This window comes from Ovis canadensis, chromosome 1 (assembly GCF_042477335.2).
Source record: "Ovis canadensis isolate MfBH-ARS-UI-01 breed Bighorn chromosome 1, ARS-UI_OviCan_v2, whole genome shotgun sequence".
Lineage (NCBI taxonomy): Eukaryota > Metazoa > Chordata > Mammalia > Artiodactyla > Bovidae > Ovis > Ovis canadensis.
Genome location: NC_091245.1, coordinates 194,083,568 through 194,103,469, shown reverse-complemented (window position 1 = coordinate 194,103,469; position 19,902 = coordinate 194,083,568). Strand labels below are relative to the sequence as shown.

General features: G+C 39.5%; 1 protein-coding gene across 2 annotated transcripts in view; it reads left to right on the top strand.

The window, feature by feature from the left end:
- Positions 1–30: 30 nt before the first annotated feature.
- Positions 31–19,902, top strand: part of PCYT1A (phosphate cytidylyltransferase 1A, choline) — a 48,065-nt gene continuing 28,193 nt past the window's right edge. The window contains exons 1-3 of one of the 2 annotated variants that reach the window (XM_069556901.1): positions 458–602; positions 11,551–11,714; positions 19,573–19,699. In XM_069556901.1, coding sequence (XP_069413002.1) covers positions 19,583–19,699 — 117 coding nt within the window. In that variant the 5' untranslated portion in view covers positions 458–602; positions 11,551–11,714; positions 19,573–19,582. Of the gene's footprint in view, positions 603–11,550; positions 11,715–19,572; positions 19,700–19,902 lie in introns of both variants that reach the window. The other variant, XM_069556893.1, reaches the window with a different exon arrangement.

Genomic DNA, 19,902 nt, shown 5'->3' with positions numbered 1-19,902 from the left:
CGCAGTAGGGAAAGGGCACTGTGTGAAGCAGTTGCAGACCATGGTGTGGAGGTTGGAAGGTGTCGCGGCAATCTGCATTGTGAATGTGCTGGTATACGAGTGCCTGGCACCGCGTCAGCCGCTGGGGTAGAGCAGGAAGGACTAAACGGACAGGTCCGCCTGGGAGGGACTGAACCCGGAGCTGGGCAAAAGGCGAGCCACCACCTTAACGCTTCTTGACGGAATGGCAGCGAGCAAGAGTGACAAGTCACAGCCGTGTCTTATTACAAGGTACATCCGTTTCTTCACCGCATAGTCCAATTCCGCAAGGTAAGTGACCCTTTGCCATTTTATCTTCTCTCCTGGTGAGTTCTGCTCAGTCACTCCGCCCCACGGGGCCTCTATGAAGGCGGAACCACTGTGTCAGAGGTGGTTTTCGAAGAGAAGTCGTGGTCGGAGTGATAAGAGGGAGGGCAATAGGCGGGATTTCCGGTCCGCGCTTCCGTCAGCTGCCTTTCCCGGGCGTCTCCCCGCAACCTCCTCAATTTCCCTTGTCCGTGACGCGGCGCTCTGGAGAAATTCGACGGGACAGTCACCAGGGGCCAGGGAAACGTGAGCCGCAGGTAAGGACCGGGTGTGTGTATATTCTCGCGGCTCTGTTTGAGAGGAGAAACTGTGGTGCTGGGACTGCCTGGAGGAGTGACTGAAAGAAGAGTGGGTCAGCGACAGCGAGGGGAGTGTGAGGCTACGACTGCGAGGCTACTGTGACCCAGGGGCGTTGACAGCGAGGGGACTGTGGCTGAGACGTAGCTGCTTGCGAGGGATCTGTGACCCAGCAGCAGTGAATACTAAGGGGCTCTGACCGCGGAGAACACGAGGCAGAGGCTGCGTGGGGACTATGACCGAGGAAGTATGAAGCAGTGACAGCGGGGAACTGTGACCAAGGGCCAGCGACTCGGAGGAGACTGATCGATGGATAGGAACTGTGAGGGGACTCTGACCTAAGGGAGTATGAAGCAGCAGCTGCGAGGGGCCTCTAACCAAGGAGCAGTAACTTTGAGGGGGCTGAGTTGGAGAAGACTGTGGGATCAGTGACTGGACACGGTACTGTAGCGTTTTGTTTGAGTAGGGGTGTGGTGACTGGCTGGAGAAGGTTAGACCCGAGTTTAATTTGATGGACAGACTTCTTGTGGCTGGGAAGCTTACCTCACCATTGAGCTACAGTTTCTTCCGCCGTGAGTGGGAAGTTTGGATTAGATGAATGTTTCCTAAACTGTGGGTTCTGTCCTGTTACTGGGTTCTGTAGTCCATTTAGTGGAGGGGACCTGAAATTTACCCAAAAAAAGGAAATAGACCTGAAGTTTTCACATAATAATAATAGTATTTCATGAAACTTGATTCAGTTATGTGTGTGTGAGGTTATGATGCAAAATGAATTTCATGTATCTTAAAATGTAGTTTAAAAGTTGGAAAAACATTGGACCAGATTATTTCTGAGTTTTCCTTCTGGTCTAAAATGCCATGATTCTACAGTGAGGGGGACTATTTGGAAATACCAAGATGCAATTAGGAAGATCTGGGGCTGGGGCACATCCTCTACCAGACAGACTTAACTGAAGAAGGCTTCCCAAATAAAATTGGAGTAGTTTTAACTGAAGACTGAAACTCAGGTCCTCAGTTGGGAGAACCAATGCTTATGTATTGAAATAGGGACAGTGATATTTAGAAAGGCAGTGAGGATATAGGGGTTTATGATGGGAAAAACTGTTAGGAATAGACACTGAGTAAGGGGGAAGCTTTGAAGAGGGTAGAAACAAGGCTTAGAAGGGGAACTGAAGATAGAGACAGAAAAGATTCTGCTGAGAATAAAGTGACCTTCAGGGTCCTTTTCAATCTTAATATTTAATGTTTCTGTAAATACAGGAAATTGCTAGTAAAAAGGTACTGGTTGAGAATGAAATTTGGTGCAGTAATCTGTGGTGAACAGATGATCATCATGGAGAAGACGGAATGACCTGGAGAGGCCAACAGTGGTGACTAGAATGCCACAGAGGAGAAGCGTAAATGTATTTGGCTATCCAGCTCAATGGTTTTTGTACATTGGAGGCCAAGACTGGCCTACTGGGGATGATACCATGCTGTGGATAATTCAGCTGATGTTTTAGCTTGGCTTTATTTCCTACTGATTCCCTTTCATGAGGTCTGTTAGTGATGCAGATGGAATTGAAGTGAGTTTCACTACTTCTTCCTCTTTTACAGCCCTTTGTAGAAGGTGCTACTTGTTGATTGCATCGCTTAGTGTTTTTTAAAAATATATGTAATAGAAGAAGCTTGAGACAGTCTTAACTTACCAGACACTGTATTTACCTGATAACCTGATAGTCACTCCCACCCTTTGTATACATATACACTGTGTCGTAGCGGAAGAGATTTCAGAAAGATACTTAAATGGAAATAAGTTGGGAATGGTGAGGGATAGCCTTTTTTTGGCGGCACTAGTCTTAGTTGCAGCACAAGGGATCGTCAGTCTTCCTTGTAATATGTAGGATCTTTAGTTTTGGCTTTTGTGATCTTGTGCCCTGATCCAGCCCCCTGCATTGGGAGTGTGAAGTCTTAGCCACTGGACCACCAGGGAAGTCCCAGGGAGAGCCTTGTTTAGCTAAAAAATGGCTGTTTCTAGAATATTATGTTTACTAGGCTTACATTCTCGGAGAAGGCAATGGCACCCCACTCCAGTACTCTTGCCTGGAAAATTCCATGGACGAAGGGCCTGGTGGGCTGCAGTCTATGGAGTCACTAAGAGTTGGACACCACTGAGCGACTTCCCTTTCACTTTTCACTTCCACACATTGGAGAAGGAAATGGCAACCCACTCCAGTGTTCTTGCCTGGAGAATCCCAGGGACAGGGAAGCCTGGTGGGCTGCCGTCTATGGGGTCGCACAGAGTCAGACATGACTGAAGCGACTTAGCTGCAGCAGCAGGCTTACGTTCTATATAACTAAAAGAAACTACTTAAGAATTTGTTCCTAGAACAGAATATACTGCTTAAAGGTTACTCATCACCAAAGGGAAGACGTTTAGGCTTGGGGACTGCAGCTCTGCCTCTGGGGTTATTTGTGTTTGCTGAATGAAATGATTCTTTTTGATTTGAGCTGCTTTGTAAATTCCTTTTGGAAACCAATATAATGGCCTAATTGATTAAGAAAGAACATTATTCCTTCCTCAGCCTATGATGTCTTCTCTCATAAACAGGTGAGGTTTTATTTTTCTTGGGGATCTCTTTGGATATGTGACTCCATCTATGGGGTCACACAGAGTTGGGCATGACTGAAGTGACTTAGCAAGCAAGCAAGCAAGCAAGGAGAATCTAGTCAGAGCCTTGGATTTCTGGTGACTTTATCTGATGTTAGCACTGACTTACTCTGTGACTATGGGAAGAATTATTGCTTTCTCTTGCTTTAGATTTCCTTACTGTGGCAGAGAAAGCTGTTTTTCTGGTTAAATAGGCTTTAATAATCTGAAAAATATGTATACTAACCACATTTAGTATACAATCTCATGGAGTTTGTTAACCATCTGCCCTCATTCATGATTTTCCTGTGGAGCTACCTAATCTGTAGGTTAGACATTATTCCCCTTGGGAGATGAATAGCCTCTTCATGTTATAAACTCTGATTAATTTATGAAATATTCATAGAAAAAGCAAGCATAATAATGATGGATAAGGACAAAATATCTAATAATAATTGTAATTTTCTTATGTTTTTCTTTCACAGTATTTGCATAACTCTCATCTGAAGCCAGATATTCTGACTTTCCTAATAGAGATAATTCCTCCTACTAAATCAAACAGAAGTTCTTACACTAACATTTATGTTCTCCTGAAATAGATTAGAAAGAATAAATTTTTCTAAAAGTCATGATTTAGGGGGAGTTTTTTCAGTTAGTGAAATCCTAAAGTCAGGCTACTTCCCAGTCATCACTGGAATGTGAGAGCTCCTTTTTTATTCAAGATTGTGGCTGATTCTACATCTTTTACTTATGTCTACATAAGTCACATTAGAAAATAATAGGAAGAAGAGAGTGAGAACAGGGCTCAACTTTCTTGCTTATCTGCTAGAGAGTAACTTCTAGCACTTTCTCTTTCCTAAGCTTAAACCTTTCTGTTTCTAGTCCTAAACTTCTCTTTTCACAATATTCCTGTCAAATGGGTACCTGAACACATGTATAACGTATGATTTGTTAATTGTTTATGAATGGTTTGTGACAAAATTTAAATCCTCCCTTCCTCTATAATCAGTAAATTCAGGGAATATACATTTTTACATACTTTATTTTGCAGTATATGCCAGGGCACCATTCTAGAAGGGGGGAAAAAAAAAAGCAACAGTGAGTCTCTAGTATATATTTGACACTGTGTTAGGTTTGTTTACATACTTTATTAATATAAAAAAGTTAATTTCCTGTATTTTCCTGTTTGCATATCACATAAGTAGATAGATATTTAGCAGGATTGGAGGGAGATTTGTTTGTTTTTCTGCCTTTTTTTCCTCCCTTTCTGTTGGTAACTCTCTTGTTGAAAGTTTAGTTTGAAGCTTTCTGCATTTGGACTAGAATGTCTGTCAGGGGAACCCATGGATTTGCTAGGCTGTTATATCATATTCACAACTATTTGCAAACCAGTTTGAAGTGAAGGCTGCTAAAAATAGTGATTTATAATCTTTGCTCTATATTAGAGAACAGAATGAGTGTATGGCACTTAATAGAAACTGGGTGATTCTGGTTTGTTTTTTTGGCCCCTAGTCTTAATCTTTTTTGTTCCATGGAACACTTTGGCATTATGGTGAAACCTTGTGGATTCCTTTTTTTGATTAATGTTTGTATATGCAAAAAAGTACATAAATTATAAAGAAAACAAATTGTGTTGATATGTAGTTATCAAAATATCTTTAAATGTGTGAAATAGCACATGTAGTTTTTATTAACATAGTAAATAAAGCTTTCTGTCTATCAGTGGGTCTTATAATTATGATAACTTTTAAATGATCATGTGTTTAAATTATTTCAAGATATTTGTAACAAGTGTAATATATGAAAATATCTATGATTTCTACTGGTGACAAAGTCTGTTTTACTAAGTCTGCTATTAGTGTTGTGGCTTACATTCATAATTGAAGGATGGTGGATTTGCCAGAGGCTGGTGAAAATAAAGTGGAGAAGGCAATGGCAGCCCACGCCAGTACTCTTGCCTGGAAAATCCCATGGACGGAGGAGTCTGGTGGGCTGCAGTCCATGGGGTCGCTAAGAGTCGGACACGACTGAGCATCTTCACTTTCACTTTTACTTCCATGCATTGGAGAAGGAAATGGCAACCCACTCCAGTGTTCTTGCCTGGAGAATCCCAGGGACGGGGGAGCCTGGTGGGCTGCCGTCTATGGGGTCACACAGAGTCGGACATGACTGAAGTGACTTAGCAGCAGCAGCAGCAGCAGTGAAAATGAAGATACACTTTTTTTAGTCTAAATCCCAGATTCCCTGAATCTGTCATAGACCCTGCCTTAGAGATATAACCCAGTCTAGGGAGAACAAAATCTAAACACAGAGTTTACACACTGATTCTTCCAGTGGGATAGTGGCAGAGCACATTATTCAACTGTAAGAACTGTAACAAGTTTCTGGTTTTTAGGATAATCTCTGTCCTGAAATCCAACCCTCAGTGGTCAGGCCCAAGCACAAGCTTTATTTTGGTCCATGACTAACCCAGAGTCTGACACAGAGTAAGTGCCCACTCAGTGTTTGTTGAATAAGTGTTTCTCTGGAGAAATTAGAGGGAAGAGATCAAGTTCAAAGCTTAGATCTTAGATGTGGCCATTTACTGATCCTAAATATTGAGGAGTAACATTGAGCCCTGACTTAAAAATCGGTCTGTGCAGATAATGTTGTGAAATCACCTTTACATTTAGAATTTCCCAAAGCAGGCATTCTTTTGACTTATTCTATATGGTGTAGTGATATATATTGGTTAGTGACATTGTTACTGTTGTAGTTGCTAAGTGATATCTAGCTCTTTGCAATCCCATGGACTTTTTAGCATGCCAGGCTCCTTTGTCTTTCACTGTCTCCTGGAGTTTCCTCAAATTTATGACTGTTGAGTCAGTGATGCTATCTAACCATCTCATCCACTATTGCCCCCTTCTGCCCCTGCCTTCAGTCTTTCCCAGTATCAGGGTCTTTTCCAGTGAGTCAGCTCCTCATGTCAGGTGGCCAAAGTATTGGAGCTTCAGCTTCATCATCAGTCCTTCCAATGACTATTCAGGGTTGATTTCCTTTAGGATTGACTGGTTTGATCTCCCTGCAGTCTAAAGGGATTCCCAAGAGTCTTCTCCAGCACCACAATTCAAAAGCATGCATTTTTCAATGCTCAGCCTTCTTTATGATCCAGTTCTCACATCCGTACAGGATTACTGGAAAAACCATAGCTTTGACTAGACAGACCTTTTTGACAAAGTGATGTCTCTGTCAATACTTTTAATACTTTAAGTTAGCTTTTCTTCCGAGGAGCATGCATCTGTTAATTTTATGGTTAGTGACATAAATTGCAGTAATCCTGCATCAGAAAGTTGTGGTACATGAGGACTTCCCTGGCTAAGACTCCAAGCTCCCTAATTCAGGGGTCCCAGGTTTGATCCCTGATCAGGGAACTAGATCCCACATGCTGCAACTAAGATCTGGTGCAGCCAAATAAATAGTTGTGTTTTGTTTGTTTTTTTTTTTAAGAAAGTTATGGTACAGTTTCTTGAAAAATTCTATTTCTAGCATGGTCCTCCACATTAGAACTGTTCACATAATCTAGGTAGAGTTTGCTACCAAATTATTAATAAAACTGATTCTTGTTTTCATTTAGAATAGAGTTGGCAGATTTCTTAGGTAAAGGGCCTAATAGTAAATATTCAGCTCTGTGGGTCATACGGTTTCTGTTGCAACTATTCAACTCTGCAGTTGTAGCACAAAAATGGCCATAGGCAGTACATAAGTGAATGAGCATGGCTGTGTTTCAGTAAAACTTTAATTATAAAAACAGACTGTGGGCCATTTTTGACTTGTAAGCTGTTGTTTGCTGACCCTTGCTATAGGAATTCTGCTAGTTCTTGAATCCAGCCCTTCCTCCCACTGTGGGCTAGATATATCCTCCCTCAAGCTTCAAAGGTCTTTACACAAAGGGTGATGTGGCTGCACTGTTATCTGTGGGAAGGCCTGAATGTACAGCAGATGACATGATTAATGCCAGCAGTATTTGATTCACTTTAACCTAGAAGTTCATAGAGCTTGCCTCTTAGAGCACTACTTTATTAAATTCCACAGTGGTAGAAGCAGATAAAGATAACAAATATGAAGTATGCTTGCTCATTTAGCTTTGGAACTGGGCATTGGTATGCCAGTAGAAAATTGCTGTCATTGTTCAGTCACTCAGTTGCGTCTGACTCTGTGACCCCAGGGGCTGCAGTGTGCCAGCCTTCCTTGTCCTTCGCTATTTCCCAGAGTTTGCTCAAACTCATGTCCATTAAGTCGATGATGCCATCCAACCATCTAATCCTGAGTATAGGGTTGTATTGAGGGAAGATATTGTAGGACCATGGATGAGGGGAAGCAGGAATAGAAGGCAAAGGAAAATTTCTTGTCTCCTTTTTTTTTTTTTTTTAACTCAGATAATTCCTATAGTACCCAGTCAAATTTGAGTTAGATTTTTGAAATTTGATGAGTATATATGATTGCAGCTTCTACTATTTAGGTTGTTGCATAGCTTAAGAAGCAGTGTCCATCTCCTCTTTCACCCTGGGATGCTTAGTAAATCTACCAGCAGTAAGGAAGTAGAATAGAAGGGGATTGAGTAGGAGTTTCTAAAACTGCACTTCCAGGAGACTTTCATCTTTAAAACACTAGCACATGCACACCAGCATGCAGATATTGTCTCCTTCAAGACATTCATGTTGGAAAAACACTTGATTAGATTTATCCTCCATGTCTCTGTCCTGGCACCCCTTCCCGCTGACACACATTTCCACTTCTTTTGTGTGCTTCCTTAATAGCAGAGTTGATCTGTCCAAGCAGGCATCTACTGAAACACTGAAGAACAAGGCTAGCAGTGTGTACTGGGAGGTGAGTCAGCAGAAATGGAGCCAGATTTTGTGAATCTGGGTAAAAATCACAGGAGCATATACTACATTCTGTATCTTGAAAGCAGTTTGGAGACACTAAGGCACTTACTAGCCATGGTGGTGGTAGTGTGGGTATTTATGTCCATATTTAGATTCTGTGTTTGAATGGGGAATTTGAGTGACTAAGATGAAGTGACTTATCTAGGGACTGAATATGTAGCAGTGTTGGAAAAATTACAAATGCTGCATTTTAAATGCCAGCTCTATTTTCCTCTTTTTTGTTACAGCTTCTTTTGACATAGAAACTTTTGGGAAGGATAAACAGCTAAGGAAATAGGTTTTGGCCTACCCTGATGGGCTCAAGAGGGAGGCACTGTATTTTGTCTCCAGCTGTTTTCATTCTGACTCAGCTTAATTAATATGGGTGCTGTGGCTGGAAGCCAGGGCCTGTCTGCAAATTATTAAGCAATCTCCTGCTGCCCATCCTCATTTTGCTCTTGTACTGTATTGGCTCTGAGGCGGTGCCATCTTTCCCCAGCTCTACTTCCACTGTCAGGTAGATATTAAGGCAGCCACTATGTGTATTTTCACTCTGGAATGTAGATATTTAAAGTCTCCTCCTTTTCCGGAGACATCACTCATTTTTACTTGAATAGCATTGCTGCTGCTAAGTCACTTCAGTCGTGTCCGACTCTGTGTGACCCCATAGACGGCAGCCCACCAGGCTCTCCCGTCCCTGGGATTCTCCAGGCAAGAACACTGGAGTGGGTTGCCATTTCCTTCTCCAATGCATGGAAGTAAAAGTGAAAGGGAAGTCGCTCAGTCGTGTCTGACTCTTAGCGACCCCATGGACTGCAGCCTACCAGGCTCCTCTGTGGGATTTTCTAGGCAAGAGTACTGGAGTGGGGTGCCATTTGATTACAAAGGGACAGTTATCATAAACAGAAAGTTTGGGAAGTATTGTTCCTCATTATTAGAGATATTCAGTGATTACTGGGCAGTTGTGAGTATAATAAAGGTGGTATAGTTTTAGGTAAAGCTTAGTTTCAGTATAATGAACTGAAAAGCCAGCGTGTATTTGCTACCCTCAGTACACTCTCATCTTCTCGCATACCTTTTCTCGATATATTCTGGCAAATTCGATATGTTCTGGCAGCCGTCTATTGGAACTTTAGGGAAACGGGGGGTAATTTTTTTCATCAGTTTAGGCACTAGTTATTAAATTTTTCTATATACTTTCAAGGTGTGTAAGTTAGTAGATATGAGGAACATGGAGATGATCTAAGAGAGCCAGTGAAAAATGAAAAACATGGCGACCTATAAAGTCAAAGTTTAAAAGAGTTTTAGTACTAGTTCTAAAGAGGAAAGGCATGAGAGTTAATCTCTTTGTAATTTCTAAATTATTTTAGGCTTATTGTTATGGAATGTCTGGGGTCTTGGTGCTTTCTACCTCCTAAAAAAGTGGAAAGATATAGAAGTATTTTACATTATAAAACAAAAAATATTAGCTGTATTTGTTCTAAATCCAAAGGATCTTTAGCCTTCGGTTTGTCTGATGCATAATCTTCAGTTTAAAGTATAGTGTAAAATACAGGATAGGACATAAAAGTCATCTTTGGGAAATAAAAGAACTATATGTAAGCAGATAAGGAAAAATACTTTTGACAGGATGAGAGCTTTATTTTACCATCTTTGATACACTTCTAAATTGACAAGTATTTGACATCTTTCCATCAAAACAAAATACTAAGATGTGTAGTGTTTTTCAGAATTTCAAAGGAGTTTTTTTTTTTTAATTTATTCGAATAGTTATTGAGCATCTGCTGTGTGCTAGGGCTCATTGCCAGGTATTGGATGCATCAATTATGATTTTGTGGTTCTAAGTGATAAGAAACCCAACCTACCTGAGTTTCAGCAAAAAGGGAAGTTCACTGGATGGCAGAATTAGGCAATTCAGAATCTGGCTTCTTCCATCATCATCATTGCTTTCTCTGTGTTGTCTACTTTGAGAAAGACTCTTCCTGGTTATAGGATGACCACTAGATTGTCATAGATGGTTCCTAGAGTTGTGTCTCCAGGTTTAAATTCACAAATCTTTGTCCAAGCATTCCCATCTGACAAGTCCTGGGATTCACGCTGATTGGACTATCTTAGGTCACCTTTCCCACAGACCTCTTCCCCAGTCTGTGGCCTGGGAGAGTGATGTGCTAATTGGTTCAAGTTAGGCCTGTGGTATCTGATGGCATGTGGTATGAAGGGTGAAGATCACACAGGTCAAATGATACTGACTCTCCAAATGAAAATGGTCCCTGTCTTGCACAGTGGAAAGACAAACAACATTTGGGAATTTGTTTTCTAATCTCTCATTTGATCCTTACCATAACTTTGACATTAAGTACGTTTTATTAGAAAGTTCCTTAATCTCATGAAGAATCTCTTAGGGTCAATGCATTCACCTTAACTTAGAGTTAAGGTACAAGGAGGAGCTAAAAAATATTTTTTTGACTAAAGTTTTTTTTGGGGGGGGCGGATAGGCCACACGATTTGTGGGATTTTAGTTCCTTGACCAGGGATCGAACCTGTGCCCCCTGCAGCAGAAGCATGAATCCACTGAACCGCCAGGAAGTGCCTGGGAGCAGCTAGAATTAACTCCCCTTATACGTGATGTGATTCGTGGTCTAGTGAATCCTCTACTGTTCTACTCTAGCCCAAACCAAAACCTAAGTAGTCTGTCAGTGATATGCCCAGTAAGGAGTTCAGTCTTTATGAAAGATGAAATTAAATTCCTGCCTGGCACAGTGTAGTGCATGGCGAGGGTAGAAGAAGTGTTTTTGTTTAAATTCCGGTATGACTATTTAATACACTAGGTAACATAATGTTGTCATTAAGTGCACAGATCTAGAGCCAGAATGCCTTGGTTCAAATCCTGTTTTTGCCCTGTCCCAGACGTGTCATCTCAGTCAAGTCATTTAACCCAGCTGTGCCTCAATTTCTTCATCTGCAAAATAGAGTTAATAATAGTATCTACCTCATAAGATTGTTGTTATTTAATATATACAGAATTATTTAATATATACAAAAGGTTTAAGGGACTTCCCTAGTGGTCCAGTGGCTTAAACTTCATGCTTCTAGTGGAGGGGGCCCAGGTTCGATCCATGGTCAAGGAACTAGATCCCACGTGCTGCAAGAGTGCATATGCCACAACTAAGAGATCCCACATGCTGCAGTGGAGATCAAAGATTCTGTGTACTGCAACGAAATAAATAAAAAATGTTTTAAAATTATATAATGTATGCAAAAGGTTTATAACTTTCTGGCACATAGAAAGTACTCTGTATTAGTTTTGAATACATGCATGCTAAGTCACTTCGGTCATATCCTACTCTTTGTTACCTATGGACTGTATCCCTCCAGGCTCCTCGGTCCAAGGGATTCTCCAAGCAAGAATACTGGAGTGTGTTGCCATTCCCTTCTCCAGGGGATCTTCCCAACCCAGGGATCGAACCCGTGTCTCTTAGGTCTCTTGCATTGGCAGGCGAGTTCTTTACAACTAGCGCCATCTGGGAAGTCCACATTAGGTATAATTTTTATCATCACTGTTATCATAATCTTTGGGACAGTGATAGAGAAATGTGAACTATGTGGTAGTACACTGAAACAGGTTTATGTCTGAATACTGTAATCATTATTGTAATCATTACAGTCTAATACTATAATCACTAAGAATTCTAAATATATTTCTTATTCTGTTTTCTTAAGATAAACTCTCATGTGTTTTATATTGTCCTAATGTAGAGTATTATGAGTGGATCTCAATGAGGAGAAAGGGTTCTAGTGGTGTGTTACACTGGTATATGGTGACATCTATTCTGATCAGTATTTTCGGTACTAATGTGGATAGAGACATAAAAACCATGCTTTTCAAGTTTATAGGTTACATAAAATTGTGACTGCAAAATGATACACGGCAGTCACAATTTGAAATTATTTTAACAGATTAGAACAAACATCAATCAAGATGGACTTTTGTAAAGCAATTATCCTTCAATAAAAAAAAAATTTTTAAAGATAGACTTTAACAGGATTATGACCCATAAAATGAATAAGTATATTTCTATACATTCTTTGCTTGAATGACCTGGTATGCTAAAATGAAATGCCTCCTAAGGTCACCTAGTCCCTTTTCAGATACTCTCATTTCTCAAAAGTATTTTATTATGTTTAGCTAAAATTTGTGTCTCTGCATCCTCCAACTAGTGATTCATTTTCTATTATCTAGAGTGTCTCAGAGTAAGTGTCTGCCCTATTCAACATGACAGATATTTAGAGATAGGTATTAGGTACCTTCTTGTATAGTAAGTACAGTGTCATATTTTACCATATACTGTAGTGGTTAAGAATATGCAGTCTGCAGCCAGGCTGACTGAATTTGATTCCTAGCACCACTTACTAGTTGTGTGACTTTTATTTTCTGCACCTCAGTTTCAATAGTGATAAAAATAATACATGTATGTCAGAGAGTTGTGAATGTTAAGAGAGTTTTAATATTAAAAAAATATTTTGACATACAGGTGTTCTATAAATACTGACAGTAGTAGTAGTAATAATATTTTTTTCTTCAAACTCTAGAAGAGTTCTTGCTACAACAATGATTCTTTAATGGGGTAGGGATAGAATGGGGAAGATGCAGTGAGCATACCTCATTTTATCATAATTTTACATGAAAAGTACACTTTTCACAGTTGTAATCATGGAGGAAAACTTGACAAAAATCTTTTGACTATAGAGGATACATCAGAAATAGACAAAGGCAGATGATGGCAACTACTACTACTATGAAATAATAATAGTAGCTGATGTTTACAAAGTAATGCTCTAAATTCTCTAAGCCAGGCTTCAGCAATACATGAACTGTGAACTTCCAAATGTTCATGCTGGTTTTAGAAAAGGCATAGGAACCCAGAGATCAAATTGCCAACATCTGCTGGATTATGGAAAAAGCAAGAGAGTTCCAGAAAAACATCTATTTTTGCTGACTGTGTGGATCACAATAAACTGTGGAGAATACTGAAAGAGATGGGAATACCAGACCACCTGACCAGCCTCTTGAGAAACCTATATGCAGGTCAGGAAGCAACAGTTAGAACTGGACTTGGAACAACAGACTGGTCCCAAATAGGAAAAGGAGTACATCAAAGCTGTATATTGTCACCCTGCTTATTTAACTTATGCAGAGTACATCATGAGCAACGCTGGGCTGGATGAAGCACAAACTGGAATCAAGATTGCTGGGAGAAATATCAATAACCTCAGATATGCAGATGACACTACCCTTATGGCAGAAAGTGAAGAAGAACTAAAGAGCCTCTTGATGAAAGTGAAAGAGGAGAGTGAAAAAGTTGTCTTAAAGCTCAACATTCAGAAAACGAAGATCATGGCATCTGGTCCCATCACTTCATGGCAAATGGATGGGGAAACAGTGGAAACAGTGGCTGACTTTATTTTGGGGAGGCTCCAAAATCACTGCAGATGGTGATTACAGCTATGAAATTAAAAGATGCTTACTCCTTGAAGGAAAGTTATGACCAACCTAGACAGTATATTCAAAAGCAGAGACGTTACTTTGCCGACAAAGGTCCGTCTAGTAAAGGCTATGGTTTTTCCAGTGTTCATGTATGGATGAGAGCTGGACTATAAAGAAAGCTGACACCGAAGAATTGATGCTTTTAAACTATGGTGTTAGAGAAGACTCTTGAGAGTCCCTTGGACTGCAAGGAGATCCAACCAATCCATCCTAAAGATCAGTCCTGGGTGTTCATTGGAGGGACTGATGTTGAAGCTGAAACTCCAGTACTTTGGCCACCTGATGCAAAGAACTGACTCGTTGGAAAAGACCCTGATGCTGGGAAAGATTGAGGGCAGGAGGAGAAGGGGACGACAGAGGATGAGATGGCTGGTTGGCATCACTGACTCGATGGACGTGAGTCTGAATGAACTCTGGGAATTGGTGATGGACAGGGAGGCCTGGGGTGCTGCAGTTCATGGGGTCGCAAAGAGTCGGACATGACTGAGCGACTGAACTGAACTGATGTTTACAGGCACATACTGTGTACACAGACATTGAGCTAAGGCTTTACATAGATTATTCCTTTTAAACCTAATTTGTTAGATGATGAAACTAAGACTTGGAGAGATAAAGAATTTTCCAAAATTTTCATGGCTAGTAAGTGGTAGAAATGGACTTCATACTTACATAATATGATTTTAGGGTCTCATCTCTTTTTATCACTGCAGTATGCAAACAGTGTAAGGTTAAAGATTTTTGCTTTTCTCAAAATGGATATGAATTAAAAAACTATTGAGAAATGCTGCCTTAGACATTTGGTTAGAGGTGTTTATATAAGTCAGACAGACAGATTTTATTGAAGAATGTATTTGCTCAACTGAAATACAGGTAAAATATGTTAGTATTACTATTATTTACCAATGGGCTTTATAATGTGTCAATACTAATGCTAATGGTTGCCGTGATTCTTACTTTGTTCATAAATTTTACATTAGCTTTAAATAGCTAGTCAGATATTCTTTCTCCTGCTTCAAGTTCTCTCTCTGATATGTGTGGTTTTTTTAATCTAGTGGAATAGATTCAGTGTCACAGTATGTAGTGACCCCACATATCAGTTTGACTTTAGAATATCTTTAGAACTTCCCTTGTGGTCCATTGGTTATGAATCCGCCTGCCAGTGCAGGGGACATGGGTTCGATCCCTGGTCCAGGAAGATACCGCTGAGCCCACGCGCTCTAGAGCTCTTGCTCTGCAACAAGAGAAGCCACCACAATGAGAAGCCTGCGTACCACAACTAGAGAAAGCCCTTGCACAGCAACAAAAACCCAGCACACACAAAAGGAAACCAAAAAAAGACTGGATGTCTTAAACAAAAGAAATTTTACAAAACTTTGAAATCACAATGGCAGTATTTACCTACTTTGCTTCTTTCTAATATGATGATATCTACCATGTGTTTGGCTGGTTAAGTTGAATCATACAACTTAAACATACAACATGATTCAGTACTTCAAGAATTAAGCAGTTAAAACCAGAGCAGAATTTATGTTATGTATACTTTACCACAATGTAAACAAAACAAATAAACAAAAAGCAAAGCAAAATCAGAGTGGAGAAGGAGAGATGGATTATAAAGTGGTATGAGGAAACGAGAGTGAATGGTATGTTTATCTTAATTTTGATGATTTCACAAGGGTATAATGTTAAAACTCATTAAATTATGCACTTTAAGTATACACTTATTGTATGTCAATTATATGTCATTCAGTAAAGCTGAAAAAATGTAGCCCACGTATCCCCTCTGCCCCTGACCCTTGTACACACGGAGCAAAGACTTCTGAGACGTTCCTATAAAGATGTCTTTGGATGTGTTAAGTATTATTCTATTAAACTTTAAGAAATTTTAACTTGAAGTCATGGAAAGTAACTGGTGAGAATATGGCATGACATTTATCCCCTTGATTTATTATGGCATCCTTAAAACTCTACTTTGTAACATGAAAGAAATGTACAGGTGACTTAAACGCCACCTATTTTTAATGTCAGAAGAGAGAGGAACAGAGAAATAAAGATTTTTTTAATTGCTTAAGTTGAAAGCTTGTCAGGAAATCCTAGGAAAACTTTTCTGACAGGAAGGATCTGTACAGCTGGCAAATCAGGCAGCTTTGGAATCAGGCCAATAACCATGTCAGTTCTATTTGATTGGTCCTTGGACCTTGCTACTTTCAGTATCTGACCTTTTTATTTCACAGTTCATTTAGGCTGGTCTGACTTCAGCTTGCAAAAACTTAAGGAACCTATGCTATGGAAAGAATGTTCTTAATTGAAGGAAGCAGCAGCAGTAATGATGAGACAGTTTCTTTTACTAAAAATTCGTGGATTTCTGGGAGACAGCATTCTGGTTTTCCCACTTAATGGCTGTGTGACCTCTGAATAGGTTGCTTAACCTCCCTGATCCTTAGTTTTCTCGCTTGTATATTGGAACTAAAAATACCTGCTTCTCAGATTATATGGGTTAAATGAGAATAATGTATATAAAGTAACCAGCACAGTGTCTGTCACTGGTAATATTGAAGAAAAATAGTCATTATTATGATTGTTTCTGTTACTATCTTACCTCCTTGCAACACATTTAGATTGCTAACACATACTTCTTAGAATATATGTATCATCTACTGATGCAGAGTTAGGAAGGAGAGAGAATCTATTTTTAGAGATCCCAAAAGACAACCTTTGATGAGGGCCTGTCTGTGTAGAAAATGATTATTGGACATTAAAAAAAATACATTTATTAGGCTTGTATTGGTCTTAGTTGAGGCATGCGGGGTCTTCATTGCAGTCTGTGGGCTTCTCTTGTTGAGGCCCTTGGCCCTAGTAGTTGGCTGCTCCAGCTCAGTTGCCCCGTGGCATGTGCAATCTTAGTTCCCCAACCAGGGATCAAACACTCGTCCCCTCCATTGGAAGGCAGATTATTAAGCACTGGACCACCAGGCAAGTCCCCAAGCATGTTTAAAAGTAAACTTTTTACCTTGAAAAAAAAAATAAAACTTTCAAAAAAGGAATATTAAAATGAATCCCTTTATGACCCACTCAGTTTCATTTGGGCTTCCTTGGTGGCTCAGCGGTAAAGAATCCACCTGCAGTGCAGGAGATGCAGGAGACATGGGGAAGATCCCTGGGTGGGAAGATCCCCTGGACAGGGGCATGGCAACCCGCTCCAGTATTCTTGCCTGGAGAATCCCATGGACAGAGGAGCCTGGTGGGCTACAGTCCATAGGATTGCAGAGCCAGACACAACTGAAGTGACTGAGCACGCACTCACACAGCTTCATACACTGATGAAATTTTGCCATATTTGCTTTACTTTTTTGTATGTAATATAAGTTTTTTTTTCTTTTTTTGCTAAGGATAAGTTGCAGTGATCAGAGATCATAACCCTTTCTCCCTAGATACTTCAGCATTTAAAAAAAGGACAGTCTTTGGCATAACACTAATTATCAACTTCAGGAAGTTAATTTTAACATTGATACATACTATTATCTGATACAACCCATATTTTAATTTTACTGGTTGTCCTAATAACTATCTTTTATAACGATTTCTCCCCCAGTCTAGAATTATGCATTACATTTAGTTGTCATTTCTTTGGTCTTTTAACTTGGAACAGTCCTTCAGCCTTTCATTGTTTTTCATGATTGACATTTTTTTTGAAGAATACAGGCTTGTTTTGTAGAACGTCTTTTAGTTGAAGTTTGTCTAATTGTTCCTCATAAATACATATAGGTTATGTGTTTTTGGCAGATAATATGACTCCAGTGCCTTGTATCAGGAAGCATTATTGGTGATGTTAATTAGCTTTAATTATTTAGGGAAGAGGTTTTTTTTTTTTCACTTTAAAAGGTAACTTGCTTTACTGGGTAATTAATAAGTCATTGATGGAGAGAGAGTTTGAAACTGTGTAAACTCCTGTTCCCAAACAAAATTTCCCCCGGTGATTTTAGAATCTTAAGGAGCATTTTTATATCATAAATGCGGTTTCCTTACCCTGATTGAAGAAGTCTGCTTGAGGAAATAGCTTTTACTATAAAAATTATAATACCTTGTACACAATACATACTCAATATTATTGACTGCCTGATCTTTGAGCTACTTGACACCATTTGCTGATTATATTTCTTGTAATGGATTTTGTCTGCCTACTCTGAGAATTTAACAGATATTTGCAGCAAAATCTTACTGTTTGCAAATTAGAAACTGTCATTAATTGGACTGATTAGGCGTTCTTAGCAGGCCACTCAGATCAGGAAGATGAGAGTAGTAAATCTGAATTCTCTGTATTTGAAAAGAATAATTAATAACAATCATGAAAATCACTTATCATCATCACTGGAAAAACTTATTAAATATATAATTTGCTCCTTCCTTTTTATTTTAATTTGTGATGAAAGGACATTTGAATTTGAATATGTGATGAAAGGAAGTTTCTGGGTGGTATTCATCTTTCACTTTAGACTCTGACATTTTTTTCATATCAGGCTAAGACTTAGTCATGACTCATGAGGTGTCTCCTTCAATCTCTAAGAATTAGGTCAGGTTTCTTGTAGATCTTGTCACATTGCTCTTTGGAACTTAGCCAGAGGAAAGAAAATAAGGCATGATTGCAATTCTTTAAATAAATATCTTATTCAGGTGGGCTTATTAGAGGCAGAGTAGAAAGTCCTCATTCTGTCTAGTATTTTGTTTTGTTTACCACTTGTGTTCTGAGGATCTTTTTTCCATCTGTCATTATATCTTGGACAGAGGCGGCAGCTGATCATTGAAGTTCCTCTCTCTCCAATTCCTGGCTGATACCTAAAATTTTATCATTATCAAGAAATCAATTTATTTGTGAAAATTATGTCACCTAAACATAAAACATCAAATATTCAGAACTTTTCTGTAATAGTTAGTTGCTAAATGTTTTCTTCTAAATGAGACAATAAATAAATTTTTCTTGGGGGAAGAAGCCTGGGTGAGATTTTAGTAGTTGGGGATTGTGAACAAGTTTAAGGTGCTAAGACTCTAAAAGAGGAGGGGGAAATGAGTATTGAAAAAGGAAAAGGAAAGACATTTAAAAGATACAAGTATGTTTGTTGTTTAGTTTCTAAGTTGTGTCTGACTCTGAGACCCCCTGTGCTGTAACAGCTTGCCAAGCTCCGCTATCTGTGGGATTTCCCAGTCAGGAATATTGGGGTGGGTTGCCATTTCCTTCTCTAGGCATCTTCCCAAATCAAGGATCAAACCCGAGTCTCCTGCATTAGCAGGCAGATGATTTACTGCTGAGCTACCAGAGAAGCTCACAAGTATACTTCCTCTACAATTTTCACACCTCTAACTCTGGACAAGTAGTCTTTGAAATATACAGAGCATTTAGAGTTAAGAAATCCAGACTTTGTTAACCAGTAAATGCTAATGGCCATCTTTTTTTCTTTTTTAAAAAAGACTCTTTTCTCCATCTATACCAGAGACATACCTTTCACATTTCCTTGCACCTGTCGGGCCTCTAGGTCTCCTAGGGATGTGATGTAAGAGTAGTGAAAGTCTGTATAACTAACTTTCTCAGCCAAGTTCTTCCAGTGTTTTGCATGCAGTCAGGGTATGAAATAAATAGTATTGTTTGTGCAGTAATTTCCAAGGTCCAGGTGATTAATTGTGGCCATTGTTCCACAGAGAGGCATTTCAGTGTTTCTACTAGAGCCTGGTTTTTGTGACACTTTACTCTTTTTTATCAGATGCATTTGGTTCATCTTTGTGAAGTGTGTGCTTTGCCCTGTCATTGAGAAATTTTTCTCCCCAGTGAGAAAAAAATTCTTTTCACTTTCTATGACCAGCTAAAAGAAGATGGATGCACAGAATTCAGCCAAAGTCAACACAAGAAAGAGGAGGAAAGAGACACTTGGACCCAATGGGGCAACAGAAGAAGATGGAATTCCTTCAAAAATGCCACGCTGTGCAATTGTAAGTAAGCAAGAGATTTCTTTGTTGAACTGTTAACCTTGCCAGGGGGAAGGTAGAAAGTGATATAACACTGATGATATCAATATTACTTCTTATCAAGTCTTCTTAAATAATGAAGGAGTAGTAAGTGTGAATAGTGACTTTCCAACAGTTGTTGGAAATCTTATGCAGATTATAATTCAGAGTTCAGTTGTAAGAACTTT